The 25,997-nt window shown below is 33.7% G+C and overlaps 1 protein-coding gene across 4 annotated transcripts in view; it reads left to right on the top strand.

Moving 5' to 3' along the window:
* The window catches only part of TBC1D32 (TBC1 domain family member 32), a 199,943-nt gene extending 193,668 nt beyond the window's left edge, over positions 1-6,275 (top strand). For all 4 annotated transcript variants that reach the window (XM_042987091.1, XM_007078680.3, XM_042987089.1 and 1 more), the window contains one exon: positions 4,525-6,275. In XM_042987091.1, coding sequence (XP_042843025.1) covers positions 4,525-4,644 — 120 coding nt within the window. In that variant the 3' untranslated portion in view covers positions 4,645-6,275. The remainder of the gene's footprint in view (positions 1-4,524) is intronic.
* Positions 6,276-25,997: the final 19,722 nt, after the last annotated feature.

Raw genomic sequence — 25,997 nt, 5'->3', positions numbered from 1 at the left:
GCATTATAGTCACAAAACAGGTCATATCCCTACCCACATTGACCTTACAGTCTACTGGTAGATATTTAAATAAATATACAATATTTTAGGTATTGATAAATCTTAATTTAAGGAACTTAAACATGGTAAGGGAAGTCAGAGGTGCTATTGGATAAAGAGTCCAGCAAAGCCTACTCTGAGAGCAGAAACAGAGACTTTAATGAGGCAAGGAAAAGCAACTTCTGGACAAAATTGTTCTAAATGAGAAAAAAGGCAAGGGCAGAAGCTTAGAGGGAGAAATGAGTTTGGTCCACTTAGAAAGTGTTGAGATACTACCGTGGCTAGAACAAGGTGAGGTAGTTAGGCATCAGGACCCAGATCATACAAGGTTTTATAGTTCATGCTAAAGAGTTCATGTGCTACATTTACACATGAGAAATTGAAGGTTAAAGTGTCAGTAAACTTCCCCAGGTGTATATATCTAGTAACTACTACAGGGGAGTTTGAACCATTTTTTTGGTCTGAATCGAAATCTTGTGCTCTTTCTAGTATATCAAGTTGTCTCTCATTGACTAATCTGGTTACCTTTTTAAAAAACTTTAAATTCAGTGGACCTTCTAATTAAATGTTCTCATTAGTAAAAGAAAACGGAGTTCTATATGCAAATGAGAGGCAAGCTGTGGATATGCCATATCATGTAATATTGAATGTACATGAAACACTGTGGTTTAGAATAGTAATTTTTAATGCTTTTTGATGACTCAACATTTGAAACCCAGAAATAAGAGAGATAATCATTGAAGGCATACTGGTTGAAAAGCCATTAGGTACAAAAAAGAAAATGCAGTTTGCTCAAAATGAACTTCTAACCAATATGTAAACCACTTCAGAAGTAACCTAATTTAAAAAAAAATGCTTTTCTTGAAGAAGTAGTGCATTGTCTATATAAAAAGGCATAGTGTTGCCAGATATAATTACATATGTCTACCTATTTAAAGAATTAGGGAATTCAGGGGTGCCTGGCTGGCTCAGTTAGTAGAACATGTGACTTTTGATCTTGGGGTCATGAATTTAAGCCCCATGTTGGAGATACAGATTACAAAAAAAAAAAAAAAAAGAATAAGGAGATTCATATTTTTATACAGAGTCCCATGTACTTAAATTAAGTCCATAAACAAAATAATAAAGCAGTGTTCTGAAGAAATGGTCTGTTATAGTTTGATAAACTGGCAGTCTAGATGGTTGTAATTGCAAAGTAAAGTTATCCAGTAAAAAGGTCATTAGAGAACATTTAGAATAAAATGAAAAATATGCCACTCTGAACACAGAAAGTAGATTTGGAGATTCTGAAGATTTTATTCAGAGTTATAAATTGTGAATTTTAAATAATGAACTACATAATTTAAAAACATTCTTTTAAAATGAGTATTTGATTTTTCTCTTATAAAATATGACCTCGATATAAGAATTATTTGCCATTTTTTGCTTCAAGTTTTTATTTAAATTCCAATTAGTTTACAGTGTAATATTAGTTTCAAGAATAGAATTTAGTGATTCATCACAAGGCCCTTCCATAATAGCCATGACCCATTTAGCCCACTCCCCCTACCTTCTTTCCAACAACCCTGTTTGTTCTCTATAGTTCAGAGTCTGTTTAATGGTTTGCCTCCCTCTTTCTCCTCTTCTATGCTCATCGGTTTTGTTTCTTAAGTTTCATATATGAGTGAAATCGTATGGTATTTGTCTTTCTCGGACTTATTTTACTTAGCATAATACTCTCTAGTTCCATCCATGTTGTTGCAAATGGTAAGACTTCATTCTTTTTGATAGCTGAGTAATATTCTTGTGTGTGTGTGTGTGTGTGTGTGTGTGTGTGTGTGTGTGTGTGTGTGTGTATACCACATCTTCTTTATCCATTCATCAGTCGGTGGACATTTGGGTTTTTTCCATTATTTAGCTATTGTTGATAATGCTGCTATAAACATTGGGGTGTATGCGTCCCCTTGAATAAGTATTGTTGTATCCCTTGGTAAATACCTAGTAGTGCATTGCTGGATCATAGGGTAGTTCTATTTTCAACTTTTTTTTTTAAAGTTTATTTTGAGAGAAAGTGCACTTGCACACACGAGCAGGAAGAGAACAGAGAGAGAGGGAGAGAGAGCGAAAATTCCATACAGGCTCTGCACTGTCAGCACAGTGCCTGACGTGGGGCTCAAACTCAGGAACCGTGAGATCATGACCTGAGCCAAAATCGAGTTGGGCTCCTAACTTCTAAGGTACCCAGATGCCCCTCTATTTTTAAATTTCTGAAGAACTTTCGTACTGTTTTTCAGAGTGGCTGCACCAGTTTGCATTAAAGGTGTCTCTTCAATGTAGTTATCAGGATATTTTCTCTTTATTTTAAAATTATTGTCCAAAATTGAAACCATAATTTGGAAAACATTCTAAGGAAAAAATATATTTAAAACAAGTGATAGCTATGGTTCTCCATAGGTAGTTTTTATTTATAAATTAAGTGAAACAATAATTAAAAGATGTTCAATATATTTTGCTTAGGTTTGCCCAGAAAAGAATTATTAGAGCTATTGTTCAAATGCTTTCATCCTCTGTTGTGATTTAGTTGGTGAACAATAGACATTCTTTTAAAAATCATGAATATACACTAAAGCAATTTTTCTGGCATTGAGGCCTTTATCTGGTAAGATTAACACATTACTATAATTTCTCACCAGCTGAGATACAGTTTTAATGAGTTGATCAGTACCAAATCACACATAATTTGAATTAAGAGAATGGATAAATCCATAAATAGTTCTGTGACTACAACAGTAACTATTTAAAGTGAATTCTAGAACAGTAAGAATGGCATTACTTCAATCCTATTTTCCCCAAAGAACAAAGTGAAATATTTTTTATAGAGAAATTACAAAAACCTAGTGTTTCTGCTATTCATAAGATGAACATCTTCACTTTGAGTTGCTTATACATAAAACTGGAGACAATATACACTTCAGCTGTTAATGTTTTAGGACAGGGGCCTGCAGACATCTTTGTGTCTTCAAGATATGACCAAGAACTTGACATACAATGAGAATGAATGAGTTAATGAAGAAATAAGAGAATAGATAACATTACAGTTATTTGTGTTAATTGAATAGAGTTCAGATTTTTATGTTGGAAGGTATTAACTCTACCCTTAATGGTGTAAAGCTTTGCATACAACTTAACATCATTCAGTTCTTTTATATATAACATCAGACATGTGGGGGCACCTGGGTGGCCCATTGGATGATGGAGCAGCTGACTTCAGCTCAGGTCATGATCTCACGGTTTGTGAGTTTGAGCCCCGCGTCGGGCTTGCTGCTTTCAGGCTGTCAGCACAGAGCCCAATTTGGATCCTCTGTACCCCTCCCCCTCCCTGCCCCTCCCCAGCTCATTCACTCTTTCTCTCTCTCTCAAAAAATAAATAAAACATTAAAAAAAAAAAGATATAACACCAGACTTGTAGATAAGTAATAAATTTTTTAATGTACCAGCTATTCCTCCAGATTGCCCATATTTTAGGTGATGCATGGTAAAATTAGTATAACTTCTCCCAAGTTATTTGTAAGCTGTGAACTATTACTTAGGAGTGAACAGTGACATCTGAGGGAGGCCTTTACAAGTATTCTTATTGAAAATTGCATATGTGATGTTTTTCTAGGTGTTATACATTCATGTGTCTCATCTGTAAACTGTCTATAACACAATTTCTGGTATATGATAATATATTATCTCTTACCCTTTTTAAATTGCTTTTGGTTTTTGTTAGTAACTTTTACCTTTAAACTGTAATGTCTAGGAAGGCATGAATTGTCCAGTTTTTAAAATAATCTCCAAAATTCTGAACATGATACTTATTACATTGAATCAGGTATGATTTTTCTTCAGAATTTTTGTTTTATTTTGAAGGGTGGGTACTGCATAGCTAGTATTTGGAAATGCTAAAAGAAATAGACACAATTCTCTAAAAGTCTCTAAGATTCTAAATTAATATTCATATTGTTTTAATTTATTCTTGAGTGCCTCATTTGGGACACTAACCATTAAATTCAGAATTAGCATAGACATGCATAGTACCAACATTATGAGTTACAGACTATTGAAGGTTTTATGAACCTTCATAGCTGTAGAACAAGATATTTCTTACAACATTATAGTATCCTTTGATAAGCTTTAGGGTCTTTACTAACTAAAAATGTGAACAATCATTCTGTAATTGAAACTATCCAAAATACTGGGAAGATTTCATTAACTAAGAGTTTATCTTATATTTTCTTAGCTGTAAAGCATATTTGGTTTTAAACACAGACAACCTTGTTTCATAGGGACATGATTTCTTGCTATCACATACATACACAGCCTACTACATAAAAAGCAATTACAATTTACTAGCAACATAAAACCCTGTCTGTAGCTTTAAAAAAAGTCAACTATTTAAATTCATTAACTTAGAATGTGTTTCTTTACGCATGAGAATTAACTTCTCTCTGTATTTTTTGACAGGAAGAAGCACTGCATGGGTTTCGAGTGAGTGATTACTTTGAATACATGGAGATTTTGGAACAAAACTACCGACCAGTGGTGCTGAGGGACATGCGCAATGTTAGAGTGCAGAGCACATAGATGGTGGCACACACAGTTGAATGCCACGTTTTATATCTGTTTAAAGGAAACAATCGTTTTCTGTGTCTATAACAGCATATGCTTTGTGAATATGTATATTGTGAATCAATGCTGAGACTTTTTGAATATAATAATATATTCAAGTAGATATAGCTCAATTTGTCACATGAAGTAAATTCTTTTTTGTAAGTTTTTTGTTTTGCAAGGTGATTTTAGAGTCAGATCTAATTTACTTCTAGTTCTTTGTATTTAAAAGCTAGTCCCAACCTACATCTCTTCCTTCACCAGAAGATTAAAATATTTTTTCCAATGAGTTTTGAATGAAGTGGCAATATTGTAAATAATTGTTTGACTAGCCAGAGAGAGAGTCCATAGAAACAAGGAAGACAGTTGTTTTCTTGATATCTTGTCTTCACATATAAAGGAAAAATAGACAAAGCCACAACTATTTATTTAACATGTGGGGGAAATAAATGATATTTATCATGGCAAATGCTAAGAAAACTATTGTCCTCAGACATAATTGTGTTTCTAGGAATTGCTTGTGATACCTATATCAAGTTATAATTTTTCATGTGAGATGTCTCTACATGGTTCATTTAAAAGATAGATTGGTTATTTCATACTGATAAGCATTTGTTACGCATTTTTTTAGTGATAAATTTTATTTGTACTGAACATAACATTAAGGAGAATAATTTCTAAATTATTTTCAATGACTAACACGATGTTTTATTTAAATGGAAGGCTTTGCTCCAATGAGATTATTAATACAATATGGAAAGGTCTATTTTCCTCTAATTGTCACATTTATTATATGAAAGAATACACAAAAGTATTTTTCAGTTAGCGATTTTAACAAGTTTTTTTTTAATTATAGGTAGTAGTCATTTTGTTTGCATTGCTTATATTTAAATATAAATCAACCATTAAGACTGTTCTCAAGCTTTTTTTTTTTTAAACCGAAAATGGCTCATCCACAAACTCATTTTTCCTTTTGTATCATGAAACAACTGGCACTGTACAGTTTTCAGTTTTGTGATATTTAGGATATTGCATTATCAACCTTCCAGAACTAGGTTTTATGCTGTAAATGCTAACAATAGCTGCTCGGTAATGGTGTTCCTAAAGGGCATTGAAAAAGTTGAGAAAAGAAAATTGAACAAGTTAATTTGACATATTACTCCCTTTAGCTGTGGTTGATAGGAGTTAAGTAAGAGAGTTCTAGGTTACCCAAAATACCAAGCTTTGTCTGCTTTCAAAGTTAATTTTGAAAAACTGTTTCACAGAATGCTTATGGTTTCACAAAATGTTTATGGTTTCATTTCTACCCACTCTGTTCCTGAGTTACTGTTACTGATACTAAGAAATTGCAGCTTTATTTCTTTTTTAAAAAATTCTTACATGGTAATTAGAAATACAAATGGAGAAGGAACTATGACTTAGTTTTATAATATTCATTGGTGATTTTGATTGGAAACTGAAGATCTTGATAATAACAGTTACATTTTAGAAAGGTGAACTCAGTTCCAACTGGAAAGCTTTTGTTTTCATTTGTTAAAGAAATGTCTTATGAACAATGACCTACCAATTCAGTGAAATAAAATGTAAAATATGTTAGTATGTGTAGCTACCACTGTAAATTATTTTTGTACCTATTAGTTTAACAATACTCTTTAGAATAGAAAAAAATACTGCCCCACCTTGCCCCTTTTTAATTATTTAAAGTATAAGTCCTTAGGACAAACTTTATTTCTCCTTTGTGAACAGGTACCTTGTACACTTACAGGATTCATTTTAAGAAACTATATTTTATCATACAATGAAAACAAATTTGTGAAAAACGTAAGTGCTCATATATAAATCTTTGAATATCTGTTTCCAACATTTCATCTCTGTAGTTATGCCTCCTTATGATACACAGGCATCTGAGGAATCTGTGATAATAAAATAAATCTCAGAAATTAATCTAAACTTAACAAAATTCTACCCAAATTTGTGATTATTAAATTGTGGGTTCTAGGTTGATTTTCCAGTTCCAAGATATTAAAGAAATTCCTTCGGTTATTCATTGAATACACATGTTGAGGGTTGCAAGTATAATGAAATATTTTTAATTTTTTTTTTAACATTTGTTTTTGAGAGAGAGAGAGAGAGACCGTGAGCGGGGGAGCAGCAAAGAGACAAGGAGAAACAGAATCTGAAGCAGGCCCTAGGCTCCAAGCTGTCAGCACATAGCCCAACACAGGGCTCAAACTCAAGAACCATGAGATCAAGACTTGAGCCAAAGTCAGATGCTTAACTGATTGAGACACCCAGGTGCCCCAATGAAATATTTTTAATATTCAGGATAGGATAAATGAACTAACAGCACCTCTACTCAGAGTCCACAGTCTTTATGGAGAGATGAATAATTTTAAGCTGAAAATGCACTTTTAAAGATAAGTAAGAAATGACCTCTGGATTTGGTGACTTTGATAAGCAGTTTTGATGGAGTAGTGAGGTTTGTTTGGAGTGGGTTTAAATGATGCTGAGAGGAAAGACTGGAGACTGGTCCTTCCAGGAGCACTGCTGAGCAGGGAAAGAGAATATGGAGGAGGCTGGGGGTCAAAAGACTTTTTTAAGATGGGAAATGGAAGCATTTTTATATGTGGGTAGAAATGATGCAGTAGAAAAAGAAAAACATGCTGAATTTCTCATAGGAATAAAAACTGCAACAGCCATTTGGAAGTTTGGGGGTTTTGTTTTCTCTTTCTTTTTTAAATGAAGTTAAGCACACACTTAACTTTGTGACTCAGCAATATTCCTTTTGGGTATTCCTCCAAAGAAAAGGTGTGTCCATATAAAGGCATGCATGAATAATATAGCTTTTATTCATCATAGTCCCAAACTGGAAACAACTCAGACCTCCACTGGTGAATAAACAAGTGTAGTTCATTCCATGAAATGGAACACAACTCAGCCTTGAAGAGTATCCACCTACTGATGCACACGAAAGGTTACATGTAGGATTCCGTGTGCATGAAATGGTAGAAAAGGCATCTCTATAGTGACAGGATGTTAGTGGTTTCCAGAGGCCCAGGGCTGGGGGTGGGTAGGAAGAAAGGGGATTTTCTGCATAGAGCAGAGGGGCCTCTATGTTATGATTGTAGTGATAGCTATATGACTATATTTTTAAAAGTACTTTGAAATTTATGAATCTTATTATAAATTTCATGTCAATAAGTCTGCTTTTCAAAAGATAAATACTGCAGGGGTGCCTGGGTGGCTCCGTCGGTTAAGCGTCCGGCTTCGGCTCAGGTCATGATCTCACAGTCTGTGAGTGAGAGCCCCGTGTCATGCTCTGTGCTGACAGCTCAGAGCCTGGAGTATGCTTCAGATTCTGTGTCTCCCTCTGTCTGCCCGTCCCCTGCTGTCTCTCTCTCAAAAATAAATAAACATTAAAAAAAATACTGCAAAGAGAAATTGACAAATCCATTTTAATGGAAGTTTCAACATTAGCAACTATAGGTTACTTGTGGATGCCTTAAACAAGCTGAGGAAGATCCTTTCTATTCCTATTTTACTGAGAGTTACAGGAATAGAATTTCTGTTAGAAAATAATTTTATCAAATATTTTATATGAAAGTAATCTTTGAGTTTCCCCCTTTTTTGGTCTGTTGATATGGTAACTTGCCAATATTTTCTAATGTTAAACCAACCTTGCATTCCTAAGATCAACTCTACTTGGTCATAATATTTTATCATTTTTATGTATTGTCAGATTTGATTTGCTAAAATTTTATTAGGAATTTTAATGTCTGTGTTCTTAAGGGACATTGGTCTATAGTTTTTGTCTTCTGATTTTGCTATCATCGTAATACTAGCTTCATAAAATGAGAAGTGTTCATCTATTTTCTAGTAGCTTGTATATAGACAATATTATATTTTCTCCTTCAGTGTTTGGTAGAACTTCCCAGGGAAGCCTGAAATTTTCTTTGTGATAGGAGTTTTTACAAAATGTTTAATTTCTCTAATAGGTACATAGCTTTTCAAAATATCTATTCTTTTTAAATATTTATTTTGAGAGAGAGAACATGTGCATGAGCAGGTGAGGAGCAGAGAAAGAGGGAGAGAGAGAATCCCAAGCAGGCTCTGCACTGTCAGCACATATGCAGCACATCTGAGCATGTGACCCTAGGATCATGACCTGAGCCAAAATCAAGAGTCGGAAACTCAACCGGCTGAGCCACCCAGATGCCCCTACACCACTTTGTCTTTAGTATAAGAACCTTACTACAATCAATAAACCACAAAACTTTACTGAGTCACTCTAATCCAAAGCATTCCTCTTAAATTATAAAAGACTTCTTAACCATCCTCTTGTAAATAATTACATAGTCTTACATGCTATTTCTTATTATTTTGAATTGTTTATTTTCACTCTGATTATTTAATGCCAGCATATCATTCAACAAATGTATCAGTAGTAAACACTTTTGTTTGGCAATGTCATCTCCCCAAAATTAAGTTTGTTTCAAAAAGGGGCAAAGGTTAATTCTTCTCTCTCAGAAATTCTGGCCTAGTGCTAGGCACAAGAGCAGAATATCAGATTATTTGCTGAATGAAATATCATAGTTGTTTTGAATTATCACAATGATACAGAAGGAACATATTTTGAAACCTTAGACCACATATCCCCCTCAGCTCTTTTAATAGGTAAAGCAGGGAGGAAATAACTTATATTCTTGGTACAAATATTTTTTCTACTGTTTGCTATGGAATGTATTTTTAATGAAAATAATAGTTTACTAAATTCTATTTAGCAATGATTATAACTAAAACGTGTAAGTTTTCCTTCTGTGTGTGTGTGAATGCATGTGTGAGTGTATCATTGCATACTGGTATTATTTTGGCTATAATATGCATCTGATAGGCTTGTGTGACATAGTCTAGAAATCTAACCATTATTTGGAAATATCTTTTTTAAATATACCATGTATGCTTTTATTTATAAAAACTGACAGGTAAATTTGGTGTTTGGATCTGTATAGTCTGTCTTTCTAAAAACCATCAGATAGTCATATGTCCTAAATGATGTAGTTATGATGGCAGAAGACTTGAACATCTTGTATGTCAGGATGTCTCCTAGCACAATGATGTTGAATATTTCTAAATTACTCTTGTTAAAACTATCCTCACTATTTCTTTATTATATATGATGGTTTAGACATGGGCCAAAAAACTATACCCTCTTTCTGTTAAAGTTTTACGGGAACACTGCTCATTTTTTTTGTGTATTGTCTATTGCTTTTTTACAGTGGTAGAGTTGAATAGCTGTGACAGTATGTGTGGTCCACAAAACTTAAAATGTTTATTATCTAGCCCTTTATAGGTTAATTTTTGCCAACTCTGGCTTAGAGTACTAATTGCATATATGAGTCCAAATCCACTTTGGAGTAAACTATCTAGATATACAGAAGATGCTAGAGGACATCTAATCCAAGACCTTTAATTCATCAATGAAGCTATGACTCAAAGTACAGAGGGGATCCCTAGAATATATAGAGGAGAAATATAATGCAGTGGATAAAATTGAGAATTCAGCAGGCACACTGTCTGAATTTAGATCCTGGCTCTGTTATCAGGTTATTTAATTCCTCTGTACTTCACTTTACTTCTTGGTAAAATGAGCATAATAGTAGTAGCTATGTCATAGGATTATGATCTAATGCATGTTTTTAACAACTCCTTAGCAAGACTTCAATAAATTATAGCTATTATTATTTGTTCTTGTTAGGCTAACTGGTGATTGCATAGCATGGAACCTAGCCATTGTGACTTCTAAGTTCAGACCTCTTTCAACTGCATTATAATAATTCATTCCTTCATTCATTCATTCATTCATTCATTTATTCAGTCACTCAGTATATCTTTATTAAATTCCTACTGTGGATCAGACACTCAGGTGTGGTTATAATTTCTCTTTGATTCAGACTTTTCCAAGAGTAACAGATTATATTTTCCTATTTTATGGTTTCCTTACTGGTTATAAAATTACAGAAAAATCCTGTACAATCCAATATTAGACATATTTTTGTAGTTTATTCAGTTTCCTCATTTTTCCTTCCTGTTTTGACAGGTGAACTTTTTCATACTTTAGATTTTGTGATATAGACAGATCAATGTATAATAGGTTAGCAATATATTTTTGAATTGTTTTACATTCTCCAGTGATAAATAAAAGGTTCTATGTGACAAAATTTCACCAACATGTTCTTTGTAGCAAAATTGACTTACCTACTTGTTTTTTTCAGCAGAATATTAAGAGTTATTACTTAAGTAAATACATTGGCACCTACTTATCTAATGAGTTTAAATTAAACAGGGTCAGGGCAGTTAGCCTCACATAAACCTTGAATTTTCAGCACTAGCAATATTTTAGCCTTTAAAATCAGTTAACTTCCTTGGCATGTTTCCCACTCCATATTCTACTGTTGGCAATAGACCACCATGAATTGCTAAGCACCATGGAAATAATTGGACTGTCATGTTTGCTAATAGAGTGCATTTGAGATACATTGGGGTAGACAGTTATTAAAATGTTGGCTGTTAAAATCTTATCTAATCGAGGGTTTAGATGGCTTTGATCTGCTATGAGAATAAGTATCATTTGTTCTTTGTTAAATAACACATTTATATTTAGCCTTTTCTTAAAATGCTAAAGTTCATCTTTTTACAAGCATCTCTAAAATCCCTTCTCTCACAACATCAAATATAATTAACTACAGTTTCATTAGAAATCATCAGATAATGGAAATCAAAATGCTTTGCTTTTTTGGTTAAATGATCTCCATGTTATGTCAACATAACTGCCTACATTTTCTTTTAACTTTCGTAAGAGCATATTTTTCAAATTAATATTTTGCTTACTATCATGAAATTATTTTGGCCTGAAAAAAGTATTAGAATGGATTATGGGCACAGCAGAGACTGGTTAATGTTCAACAATGTTTCCTCTTCCTTGGCTAAGTATATTGCAGGGCATTTAATCAGCTTAACTAATGATAAGTGAGCAGGCCAAGGCATAAAGTAGTAGATGTGCCTTACCAATGAGCTTTCTGTTCTCTTTCCTGGTGTCCCTGGAGCCTGGATGCTTGAATTTGTGAAAAGCAAAACCTCCCTACCAACCCACATTGGACTGTGAGCTGAGGAAGAAATCAGTCTTGCATTACATGACTGAAATAATGTGGCTGCTTATTACCATATATAGCATTAAGTACCCTGTGAAGTTTCCCCATTTCTGTCCCCCTTTCTGAATAATTTTTGATGTGCCTCGATAGGCATGTTCCTAATTTCATAGTGTTTTATTAGATCTCATATTGAGAATCTAAGTATATTGTCTAGCACTAATACAATTAAGAGATTTTATCATGCACTTAATTGATATGTTTAGCAATTAGTAACACTGTTGGACACAATAGGTATCATTTGACTAGCAGATATGTGTACTATCAAGGAAAGCTTGTTTCTGTAGATGAAGACCGGGACATCTGAAGATACCCATTAGGGTACCAATCTCATCAGTGAGCTCAAATTTGATCACAGTTATATATTTTGTATATTATTCTATGATAATTTTTAGCATATATAACCTAATTCTACCTTAAATTTTGACACTTAGAGTGATCTGTACATTGGAAAGTATTCCCAAGCTATTGTATACAATAAACATAAAACTGCTGACTAGAAAATTAATAGAAATGAGCAAAGGCACTTGAATGTTCAAGTTGAAGACAACACTAATACACACACACATAGGTAAGATAAGATTAGATTAAATTTCTGGCTTATTTAGCCAAGGACGTAAAATATTAGCAGAAGCAAAGAGGCCATTTTGAACAGGAGCAGATGGCTGCATATTTAGCATAGGTGCAAGGTTCTCCTGGCCCCTAAGTCAATAACAAGGGAAGCTTATCTTCCAGGGAATTTGCAGTGTGGTGTATGATTCAAAAAAAGATCAATTTTTTTTGTTACCATTATTTTATTCTTGAAACTCATCATTCAGAAAGAGCATGCTCAAACTATTCATGTTCCCCTGGTTAAAGAAATATTTACAGAATTTGGTTCTGCTGGTCCTTGACCAAATGTCCATCTTAAGGCTACATCCCCACCTTGAGGAAGAAAGGTGAACCAGGGTTCAGACACTTGAGCAGTATCTCAGCCTTGGGATCATTAGAATTTCAGAAACCCCATTCTCTTGAAAGAGCTAAGTGCAGAAAACAAAAACAAAACAAACAAAAAACAAACATAGAGGAAATAGAAGTCACTGAGTAGAGTTCTAGCTGCATACACAGAATACACCTAATATTATCATTGAAAGAATAACTCCAAGGAAAATTATCAAAAATACTGTCTGCTTTTATATAGTGATTATTGTTTATAAAGTACTTGTATGCACATTTCATCTTTGCAACAATTCTACCACTCAAATATAATCTCTTAACATCTATATATATATATTGATATATATATAATTTATCAATTATATATGTAATTCATAAATATCAATATTTAAACTCATAAACATGCTGCACATAGAAATCATATTTATTTGCCTAACATATATATATATGATCACTTGATAGTGAAAAAAATTTTAAGCTGGTAACAAGTATTTAAGAGTCTATTCTGTTAAGACACCAAATATGAGAATTTCTACCCTCAAAGAGCTTATGATAGAGTGATAAAACTTATACAAGAAAAGATGAGCATACAAGTACATATTCTGTAAACCGTGAACAGTTTTGAGAGCAATTGTGATAGTAAAATTCAGAGGAAGGACATATTACCTTGAGCTGAGTGACCATAGAGAAAGCAGGATTTTCATCCAGAACAATAGGAATAAAGCAAAACAGCAGCAGAAGCAGCAAAGGACATATTGAGAATAGCCTGAGCAGACTAAGACTATAAGAAGCAATGAATGAGGGGCCCTGGGTGGCTTAGTCAGTTAAGTGTCTGACTCTTGATTCGGCTCAGGTCAGGATCTCACGGTTCATGAGTTCAAGCCCTGTGCTGTCAGCACAGAGCCTGCTTGGGATTCTGCTGCTCCCTCTTTCTCTGCCCCTCCCCTGCTCATGCATGCTTTCTCTAAATAAATAATAAATAAATATTAATAAGAAGCAATGAAGGAGTCTTAGTAAAACCTTGTGGCTAGCGTGGAGGTTTTATTTAAGGGAAAATACTGGAAGATAAACTTGACTGGCCAAACAACTCAAATTTTCTCCTGCAGGTTATGAGTAATACTGAAGAATTTTCAACAGAAGAGGAACATGATCTACTAATTAATCTTGAAACTTAAAACAAATATCTTTGAATATTCTGGTAACTAATTTAAGTCTAATTTGCTTTATTTCAAATTCTCTTTAAAGACTTTAAAGAATTTCTAGCTTAGCAATCACCTTTTATTCAACAAATTTTATTAAATATATTAATACATTATGCCTGAAATGCTATGCTGAAAACAATTTCTTTAAAATCATATTTTTCTATTCTTTCTTCTATAATTTACCATATATCTTATAGTTATTTACCAATTGGTACTATCTCTAGAACTTTTTAAGCTGTGATTTATGCTAATAATGGGCATCCTTGAAAATGACTTAGAGCAGGATTTTTTTTTTTATTTCTCCTTAAATGGTATTTGAAATGCAATTCTACAAGAGACGTGAAGGTGAAGAGGTTTGCATTCAGAATAAAAGGACAAATAAAACCTTCAGCAACTCTAAAACAAGAATCTATTCAAGAGAGAATGAACACTGCTAAATTTTTCTAATGAAGTAATTATTTCAAGCTGTGTTTCTTAAGGAATATTAAGTAATTAAGTTTATGAGTCCTTAATGAGAGGAAAGCTAAAATAAAGCACTGTACAGAATCCTCTTGACTGTGATAACACAGCCGTAGAAAGCAGATGAAAGAATATAACCTTGAAAGTCTACCATCCATACTGTTGTATTTTTTTTTACTTTATTTATGTTGGTTTTTTTAAATATAATTGCCAAGTTGGCTAACATACATTGTATACAGTGTGCCCTTGGTTTCAGGGGTAGATTCCCATGATTCATCGCTTATATACAACACCCAGTGCTCATCCCAACAAGTGCCCTCCTCAGTGCCCATCACCCATTTCCCCCCCCCCCCACCATCCCCCATTAACCCTCAGTTCTCTGTATTTAAGAGTCTCTTATGGGTTTGCCTCCCTCTCTGTTTGAAACTATTATTTTCCCCTTCCCTTCCCCCCGGTCTTCCTTTAAGTTTCTCAAGTTCCGCAGATGAGTGAAAACATATGATACCTGTCTTTCTCTGACTTATTTCACTTAGCATAATACCCTCCAGTTCCACCCACATTGTTGCAAATGACAGGATTTCATTATTTCTCATTGCTGAGTAGTATTCCTTGTATATATAAACCACATCTTCTTTATCCATTCATCAGTTGATGGACATTTGGGCTCTTTTCATGATTTGGTTATTGAAAGCACTGCTAGAAACGTTGGGGTACATGTGCCCCTATGAATCAGCATTCCTGAATCCTTTGGATGAATTCCTTGTAATGCTGTTGCTGGGTTGTAGGGTAGTTCTAGTTTTAATTTTTTGAGGAAAGTCCACAGTGTTTTCCAGAGTGGCTGTACCAGTTTGCATTCCCACCAACAGTGCAAGAGGTTTCCCGTTTCTCCACTTCCTCACCAACATCTGTTGTTTCCTGAGTTGTTAATTCTAGCCACTCTGACCAGAGTGAGGTGGTATCTCAGTGTGGTTTTGATTTGTATTTCCCTGATGATGAGTGATGTTGAGCATCTTTTCATGTGTCTGTTAGCCATCTGGATGTCTTCTTTGGAAAAACATCTGTTCATATCTTCTGCCCATTTGTCACTGGATTATTTGTTTTTCAGGTGTTGAGTTTGGCAAGTCCTTTATAGGTTTTGGATGCTAACAATTTGTCATTTGCAAATATCTTCTCCCATTCCTTTGGTTGCCTGTTGGTTTGGTTGATTGTTTCCTTTGCAGTGTGGAAGGTTTTTATCTTGATGAGGTCCCAAGAGTTCATTTCCCTTGCCTTCGAAGATGTGTTGAGTAAGAAGTTGCTGTAGCTGAGGTCAAAGAGGTTGTTGCCTGTTTTCTCCTCTAGAGTATTGATGGTTTCCTGTCTCACATTTAGATCTTTCCTCCATTCTGAGTTTATTTTTGTGTATGGTATAAAAAAGTGGTCCAGTTCCATTTTCTGCATGTTGCTGTCCAGTTCTTCCAGCACCATTTGCTAAAGAGTCTGTCTTTTTTTCCTTTGGGTACTCTTTTCCTGCTTTTGTGAAAGATTAATTGGCCATACATTTGGGGTCCAATTCTGGGTTCTCTATTCTTTACCATTGGTCTGTGGTCTGTTTTTGTGCCAATACCATACTGTCTTGATGATTACAGCTTTGTAGTAGAGGCTAAAGTCCGGGATAGTGATGCCTCCCAGTTTGGTTTTCTTTTTCAACATTACTTTGGCTATTTGGGGTCTTTTGTGGTTCCATATAAATTTTAGGATTGTTTGTTCTAGCTTTTATTTAAATTCCATTGTTTTTACTTGTGAGGGGATCTTGACAATGGGTTTAATGCTGCTTTTAAAGGCTGTATGGACGAAGGCCCTGGGAAAGCTGTTGCTTAGGAAGTGTGTTATAGTATCGCTTCTCCATCATTTGCCCATTTCCTTAGGGTACCAACTGCTTTGATCCTTTCTGATACCCCTGTTCTATATTCTATAGTGTAGAGCTTTACCTAACTTTAATCTCTTTCAAATTTAATCATATTACATGGTGCAGTCAAGAACACTAGGACGGAATTGTTAATAATGTATATTTCAGTCTCAGTACCATGAATGACTAATCATGTCATCGTACATCTGAATGTTTGTGGGTCTCATTTCTTCTGGTGTAAAATAAAAGTACTAACCAACTAAATTCTTGGGATCATCGTAGTCTAAGCTTTGGTTCTAATATTTTGTGCCATGTTACTGAAGCTTAACTCAGATGATCTCCTACCCATATCCACTGGCATGTTAAAAAACAAAACTTATTAAATGTGATTATAAATCAGCAAGGGCTATGGCCATACAAGGCACTAAATATGAATTACCTTTGTGTTTCTCATTAAAAGGACTCTTGGTGAGAATTATAAGTAATGTGAAATATTGATGGAAATGATATGTTTATTGTGTTGTCAGTGGAAACTTAAACTACTGTATAAACAGACATATACCTTTCAGTATAAATAAAACATTCTTTTAAGATAATTTGTGAGAATACAATAGTTTTGACCTACTTTTTCCTACAGATATATCACTGAAACAAGTCTGAACTATTTTTGAATCTGGCCTATAATCATAATTATTCAGTATTTAGTATGTATTCAACACTTCAAAAATGATAACCAGGTATCAATTGAGAAAGACTGTCTTAAAACAGTTTGCCTTTGAATATGGACAACAGTGAAAAACTGCTGCCTATTCAAATTCCTTATACTGAGAATCCATTATGACTGAGATGTTATTATGTAGCTTCATTTCATCTTATTCCTATTCTCTTTAATTTCAGTTTAAACAAAATCCCTAATCAACAGTGAAACTATTTTTAGCACAGAGAGGGAGGAGAGCTAATTCTTTACTTGAGCACTGCAAAAGCAAGAATTGAAACCATTACAGTAACATTGTCAGTAAATTGAGTTTTAAGGGTATTAAGTATCCAGGAAAATAGTAGGAAAGGCCATCTGTTTAGGTTTCTTTGTTGTTTTTAATTTGATGGCAACATTGCTAGTGCAGATAAGGTTGGAAAACTGAGAAACTACAGTGCTTGGGTTCATAAAAAATTGCATTGAACAGTGTTTAATGAAAAGCAATATTAGTTATCAACAATAATTCATCCTTTTAAAGTATCGAACATTTGAAATTTATTAGGATAGAAATTTAAAATTTTATATTTTAAAAGAAGTCAGACCTTCTAGAGCAATACTTTTGTGTGTAGTCAGACCTTCTAGAGCAATACTTTTGTGTGTAGAGAAACGGTGTTTGAAAGCAATCTGGCAAGATCTGTTAAAATTAAAAATCCATATACCTTAAGACCCAGCAATCCTTCTCTTGCGAGGTAACTACCACAGAAATAAAGGCACCCATATGAAAGATACTGGTTTGAGGATATTTATGTAGCGTTTTTAATGACGAAAAACTGGAAACAATACGGATGCCCATCAATAACAAAAGGGGTGACTAAATCATGGTACCTCCACATATGTGCCATTAAAGCCAATGACTTAGAGCTCTATCAGCTAACCTGAAGGATTTTCATGAAGTACTTTTGAATGCAAAAAACAAGATACACAAAAATATGTGTATGAGACTATTTTTTTTTGTTAAACAAAATGTGTGTGTGTGTGTGTGTGTGTGTGTGTGTGTGTGTGTGCGCGCGCGCGCGCATGTGTGTGTATAAACTGTTACAGAAGCCCAAAGAAAAATATAGTGAGATAGAAATGAGATTGTTAGTATGAATGCTGTGGAGGGTGCAGGGATACTGATGTGTATGGGAAAAAAACATGAAAAAGAAAAAAATACTTTAGCAGTGGAGCTAAAAATTTTTAAAAAACACAAAATTCACAGCATCAACTCTTATTTTTTTGACTCAATTTTCACTATTATAGAAATTCTTGCAACTTTTTAAATCATAAAAATTCCCATTTTGACTGACTGGTATGAAACCACTAAGAATGATCAGATCAGTTTTGCTTGACAAGTCTTAACCTTCGGAACATGATGAAAAAATTAAGATATATGAGGCAAAGGAAGGCAATGAGGGGTTTGAGGTCAAAATAATATGGTATGACTAAAAAGAAAGGTGATATATCTTCATGTGAATAAGCCAGTCTAATAACTTTATGTTCATAATATTATACCCGATTGCTCTCCAAGAGTAAAAAAAAAGGTGATGTTAAAATAGTTTTAGTGATTAACAAAATAGTGTAGTTAGCATGCTCTTCAAATGTGAAACTTCTAAATACCTTGAGTAGACAATAGTAATGATGACTATTTAGCTTACTTTTGAGGGCCATTCATTTCAGGATATCTGGGTCTTAGCAGGCCAGTGAAGTATAGAGAAATGGTAGTCAAATGAGTAGGGGCATAATGAGTGTGGGTGAGATTAGATGAGACTACTTTGGTAGTCCAACACAAAAGATTTAGCTTTCATGTTTGTTTGTTTTTTTTATTTGAAACAAGAGGTTTTCCTTTTAGCATCTCAAAGAAAAATTAGAAGTAAAACTTTTACAAAGAGCAATTTAATAATTTACCAAAACCTGAGCAATGAGTCTTTATTTAAGAATTTTTATCATTGGATTTAATATATTTCTTAATAGAATCATGTGTGTTTCCTAGTTGACATGTCACTGGTGATTCTATACTTTTAATAACATATTAAATATTTTGAACATGCTTTTTAATATCTGAGTGTATATAATTGTCTCAGACTTCTACTTCGACAGAATTTTTTTGGCAGTTGCACCAATGCCTACAACCACATCAGATAGACTCATATTTATACAATTAACAAAAAGAAATACAATGTTTTAAAATAAATCTGCACAACCAACAAAATCTAAAAGGAAAACAAAACGTAAGCTGAAAATTTCAGAACTTGAGCCTGAAAAAATGGAAACTCAGTTAGGGCCCAGCTGGAAACATAGTCAGAAGCCTTCATGTTTGATTGGAACCTGAACTTTACCTATAGCTGCAAAAAGTGTGTACCTCTTTCTTTTGACTATTTAGTCCAATTTCATTATACTCACCATAGGTGTTTGAAGGAAGAATAGAAAAGTCCAAATTAATGAGTTTTAGTAGAGCTGTAAATCTGTACAATGGCCAAAAGCTATTGCTATGTTGTTTTCTGTAGTGGCACAGACCACTTTTCCTCTGGGCAGTTACTGCTTGAAATAATTACTGACATTAATGATGCAAGCTCTTGAATTTAATAGATCTAGTTTTATGTTGTCATCCATCACTGTGCAAACATCTTCTATCTTCTCTGCTATTACTAAAAGTCTTCTTAAATGTGTTAAGATACTTTACTGACCCAGTGATGCATTTTAACTATAAGAAACCAACAGGCAAAAATTCCACCTCTCTGAGCTTTGTGTATATATTAGTATACTTTTTTTTTGCCAAAAGTTGAACACAATGATGCAAAAGAGGTCCACACAACACATCATCTTAGTCTCTCACATATATATAATCTTATAACACAATAAATTTTTACCACTTAATAAAGGTCTTGGTTCAATAAGGATTTTTCTAGTCTTCACAAAAGAGAGGGTTTAAATAACATTGTCAGATAACTGTTCAGATTTGACTACCACCCTTTTCTGTTGCTGAAGTCTCAGTAAAATGGATTTTCTGGAATTCTTAGTAGGCAAGTGCGGCAGGCCCAGAGACACTCCTAGCTTAAGCTCTAGGGTTCCCCTTTTTGAGGTTATTCTGAGATGTACAAAAATATGACCTTTTTATGTCCCCTCTGATCTTCCTCCCCATTTTTATCTTTACCATCTGTCCTATTTCTTAGCCAGTGTGTCCCTGTCTTGTTCAATTTAGATTATCTGAGTAAATTCTCCTCTTTATAGGGCTTTATCCTGGAAGACAGCTTCCGTTGGCTAATTTTAAAAGTTCCCATGGCCTGTATCACTCCAGCAGCACCTGAATTTTGTGTTTCCTCTCACTCTTACCCATGAGTTCTGTTATAGATTTGTCTACTCTCTCAGATTGGCCTCCTGGGCTTTCTATGTTGAGTACGACTCTGCCTTAGAGGCAAATACCTGCTAACAATTCAGATTCTGGGATTCTCACAGGTCTTTTTGCTTTATCTTTGCTTCTTCTTGGGCACTTTGATATCACACATATCGTGCTATTACTGTTTTGTCACACCGACTTAGATTTTGGGGTCTGCGGAAGTAACCTTTTAGTTTGTTGTACCTCTTGTATGTGGATTTTTTTTTTCTTTGCCATCTTAATTAATTTGATTTTGTAGGGGCTTGTGGAATTTACCCAAGTAGGCTGCCTACTGCAGCTGCAGTCTTGCTCCAACTTCCTTTTTATTTCTTCTTGGCTCTGTTTTGCTAAGTTTTATTTTTCTAAGAATTTGTCTATCCCACTTCAAATTTTATTTTTTCGAGAAATATAACACATATACAGAAAAGTACACAAAGTAAAATGTGCAGCTTGTGAATTTCACAAAGTGAAACTCCCTGTAACCATCACTCAGCTCAAGAAATAGAAATAGCATTTTCTAATTTCCTTTTTACTTCCTTTTTGACCCTGGAGTTAATTAGAAGTATACTATTTAATTTCCAAATATTTGGAGATTTTCCAGATATATTATGGTTATTAATTCCTGGTTTAAATTTATATGATCAGAGAATAACTTCTAAATGATATTAATCATTTAAAATCTATTAAGCCCATTTGAGGGCTATTTGGTGATTGTTTCATGTACACTTTATGATTGTATATTCTGATGTTGCTGGTGGACTATAATATAAATATTAATTAAGTTAAGTTGGTTCATATTCCTGTTCAGGTCTAACTAATTTTACTAATACACTGATTTTCTGTTTACTTGTCTTGTAAATTACTGAGATAGAATCATAAAATCTTTATACTTGTAGATTCCTTTATTTCTGCTTCTAATTCTATTAGCTTTTGCTTCATGCATTTTGAAGCTCTGTTGTTAGATGCATACACATTTAGGATTTTTAAGTCTTCTTTGTGAATTAGTCCACTATGTGCATAAAATATCCCAACTTTATCCCTGGTAACATTCTTTTTTTTTTTTTTTTAATTAAAAAGATTTTTTAAAATATTTATTTATTTTTAAGAGAGAGAAAGACAGAGTGTGAGCGGAAGTGGAACAGAGAGAGAAGGAGACACAGAATCCAAAGCAGTCTCCAGGCTCCAAGCTGTCAGCACAGAGTCTGATGCAGGGCTCAAACTCACAAACCACAAGATCATGACCTGAGCCGAAGTTAGACACTTAACTGACTGAACCACCAGATGCCCCTTCCCTGGTAACATTCTTTGTTCTCAAGTCTACCTTGTCTTTTATTACTATAGATATACCAGCTACCTTTTGATACCCGTTTGAATGGCATATCTTATTCTATTTTAACTTTATCTATGTCTTTTATTTAAAGTGGGTTACTTGTTAACAGCATGTAGTCTTGCTTTTTATACAATCTTTCTTTTTAATTGGTGTTTAAATCTTTTATATTTAATGAAATTATTGATATGATTAGATGAGAATCTATCACCTTTCTAGCTTTTTCTATTTCTTCTGTTGTTTGTTTTAACCTGTTTTTCTGCTTACTTTTCATTAATTGAATATTTTCCAGGCTTTATTATCTTTGCTATCGTTATATTATTATATCTATCGATCTGTCTAGTTATATATGCGTATGTAAATATGTAACTATAGTTATGTCACTATATGTAACATAACAGTAGTTTTATGTATATATGTATGTATATATATGTTTGCCAATATATTGCCAATATATATACCTATCTTTTATCTTTAATATGACCTATCTTCCAATTTATATTTATATTGCTTCACATAAGAAGTATAAATGTTTACCATATAAATTTACAACTGTATATTTCCAATTCCTCCCATCCTTTTTGCAATGTTGTCACACAGTTTACTAATTGCTACTACATTTGCTATATAAGTGGTCAAAAACTTTCTCATCCTTTCACTAGAAATCTGGGGTTTAACTACTCTCTCTGCTACATAATTACTCAAGTCTCCTCACATCTAGGTCAAAGTGATGTTAAGACAGAAGGCAATGGGGGTTGGCCTCACCTTCTTAAAACCCCAGCTTTACCAACTGTAGGGTTTCCCATTACCAAATTTTGTTTGCTGTGGGTTTTCCTTACCAGTCATTGCCACCATCACCACCATCACCATGGAAATTCCGGGGGGGCTGGGGTGACAGACAACAGAGAGATGAAAGAGAAAAAAAAAACCCTAAACAAACAAAATGCTCTCTCTTTGTGAGTATTAGAAGTTCCCTTTCTAGCTCCTGGAGGCAGAACTAAAGGGATTCTCTGACCTTAGGACATTTTTTTGGGTCACCAGTGCTTTGAGTTCAAGTCAGGGAATACTAGAAGAATAAAATGTCAAACTCACAGACAATTCACTGGCACTTTTAATTTTGGTCTTCTGCAATCCTCTGATATTTAATTGTCTGTCTTCAAACAGCTGTTCCATGCATTCTGCCAAGGTTTTATAGCTGTATTCATTAAGGGAGATAGGGTGGAATGTGAGTAGTTCATGTGAATAGTATATCGCGGTATCAATTTGTATCTCTCTGGTTACTATTGAGTCTGGAAACCTTTTCATAGATTTACTGGCTGTTTGGATATGCTCTTTTGTAAATTATGGGTTTAAAGTCTCTTGCCCTTTGGTTGTTTACATTTGGGTTGCTTATCTTATTACTGATACATAGAAATTATTGCGCTCTAATGTAACATTTTTGTGAATTATCAAGTGTTAAATCTGTTTGAGGTCTGTTCCTGCGATCCCTATTTGATCCTGCTGTATGTTTGTTCATTCATACACCAATGCCATACTGATGTAATTATTATATTTTAATAAGCTTGATATAGAGTCCAACAAGTCATTTTAGGTCACTTTGTTTAAGAGTTTCTTGGCTATTTTTAGTTCTTTGCATTTAGATACAAATTTGAGGATCAGATTATCAGTTCCTTTCCCAGGCATAAAATGAAAATTGATAAAGCTCTGTTTGGCATGGATTGAATGGATAGATTAATTTGGAAAGAACTGACATCTCATAATATTGAGTCTTCCAATCACTCCATTTCTCTAGGATTTATTTAAAAAAAATCTCAGTAGTTTTTATTGTTTTCTGCTCAAGGTTTCACACAACTTTTAATATATTTATTTCTAGTTAGTTAATATTTTCATGCTACCTGAAATTTTTTAAGTTTAATTTTGTTTGCTGCTGGTATGTAGAAATGCAAATTATTTATGCAAAGCAATTATCTATCCAGCAATCTACACTATTTATGTATTCTTTTGGATTTCCTTTATACACAGTCACCTTTGATATGATTAGAACTGAAATTTCGTTTTTAATTTTCCAATCTTCACACTTTTTATTTATTCTTACACCCTAGCTAGAACATGTAGTAAAATTTGCTACATCTAGTATAATGTTGAATAAAACATGGAAGAGTAGAGATCCTTGTCTTTCTTCAAATTATAAAAGGAAACTTTTTAACCTTTCACTATTTAGTAAAATATTTATAGAATTTTATAGATACATTTTTTTTCACATTGAAGAAGTCATATTTCCCCAGAAACATGTTTCATTTTATCAAGTTCTTCTTCACCAATTGATATGATTTTGTCATTCCCCCCCCCCCCCCAATTCTGTATATATGATGAATTACGTTGATTTATTTTTGAATATTAAACCATTCTTGAATTTCTGGAATAAATCCTACTTGGTTATAACATATTATTCCTTTAATTAGTATCAGAACTTGGTTTGCCAATATATTGTTTGTGATTTTGTGAAAGATTGGCCAGGAATTTTTCTTTCTTATAATGGGCTTTCTCAATTTTGTATTAAGATTATTCTGGATTAATTAAATAAGTGGAAGTGTTTGTGTTTATCTGTTTTTTTTTGAAAAGTGTATACAACATTGAAATGGTCTTTTTTTGAAAATTTGGTGGAATTGCCTCTAAAACTTGGGCATTTTCTTTTTTTTTTTAAATTTTTTAACATGTATTCATTTATGAGAGACAGAGAACACAAGCAGGGTAGGGGCAGAGAGAGAAGGAGACACAGAATTGAAGTAGGCTCCAGGCTCTGAAGTGTCAGCACAGAGCCTGACACCGGGCTCGAACCCACGGACCGTGAGATCATGACCTGAGCTGAAGTTGGACACTTAACTGACTGAGTCACCCAGGCGCCCCTTGGGCATTTTCTTTGTGGGAAAATTTTTAATGACTGCTTTTAACAAAAAATGTTTATAGGACTACTCAGGCTTTTTATTATTTCTTTTCTAAGTTGTTAAGTTATATTTTTTAAAGAAATAGATCCATTTAAATTTAAGTATTTAACTATATTAGCATAAAGTTAGCTCTGTCTTTAAAAAATCTGGGGTGCCTGGATGGATCAGTTGGTTAGGCATTGGACTCTTGGCTTCAGCTCAGATCATGATCTCATGATTGATGACTTTGAGCCCTGGTCTGGGCCTTTGCTAACAGCATGAAGCCTGCTTGGGTTTCTGACTCTCTTTCTTTGCCCCTTCTCTGCTTGCTCTCTCTAAACAAACAAACAAACAAACAAACAAACAAAAATCTATTTCTATAGTCATGTTCCCTTTTTACATTCAAATGCTATTTACCGGTGCCTTCTCTGTCTTTGTTTTGTTTTGTTTTGTTTTTTCATGAGATTTTACCAGATGTTTAGCTTGTGTATTACTCTTTTCAAAGAACAAACTTTAGATTTTGTTGATCATCTCCATTGCATCTTTATTTTCAATTTTTTAATGTGCTCTTAACTATATCCTTTCCTTCTATTTTATTTGGATTTATTCTATTTTTATTTTATTAAGTGTTAAGTGAAGGATTTTATTTATTAGTTTTCAGAACTTCTTATTTAAATGTACATTTAAGGCTAAAATCTTTCCTTGCAGGTTATTTGTCATTGCATCTTTAAAGATTTAGTTTCTAAGTATTTATTATCACTTACTTCTATGGATTTAAAAATTTACATTATGATAGTTTGGTTACTGAGTTGTTTAAAAGTTGTTATAATCTTTCAAATATATGATATTTGTTTTTTAAAATAAATTTAAAAAATTTATTTTAATTTTAAAAATATTTATTTATTATTTTTTAATGTTTGTTTGTTTGTTTATTTAATATGAATTTTATTGTCAAATTGCTTTCCATAAACACCCAGTGCTTATCCCAACCAGTGCCCTCCTCAATATCCATCACCCACCCCCCCTCCCTCCACCCCCCATCAACCCTCAATTTGTTCTCAGTTTTTAAGATTCTCTTATGTTTTGGCTCCCTCCCTCTCTAATATTTTTTTTTCCTTCCCCTCCCCCATGGTCTTCTGTTAAGTTTCTCGGGGTCAGTGAAAGCCTATGGTATTTGTCTTTCTCTGTATGACTTATTTCACTTAGCATAACACTCTCCAGTTCCATCCGCGTGGCTACAAAAGTCCATATTTCATTCTTTCTCATTGCCAAGTAGTATTCC

This window comes from Panthera tigris, chromosome B2, assembly GCF_018350195.1.
Source record: "Panthera tigris isolate Pti1 chromosome B2, P.tigris_Pti1_mat1.1, whole genome shotgun sequence".
Taxonomy (NCBI): domain Eukaryota; kingdom Metazoa; phylum Chordata; class Mammalia; order Carnivora; family Felidae; genus Panthera; species Panthera tigris.
This window is presented reverse-complemented; position numbering and strand designations above follow the sequence as displayed.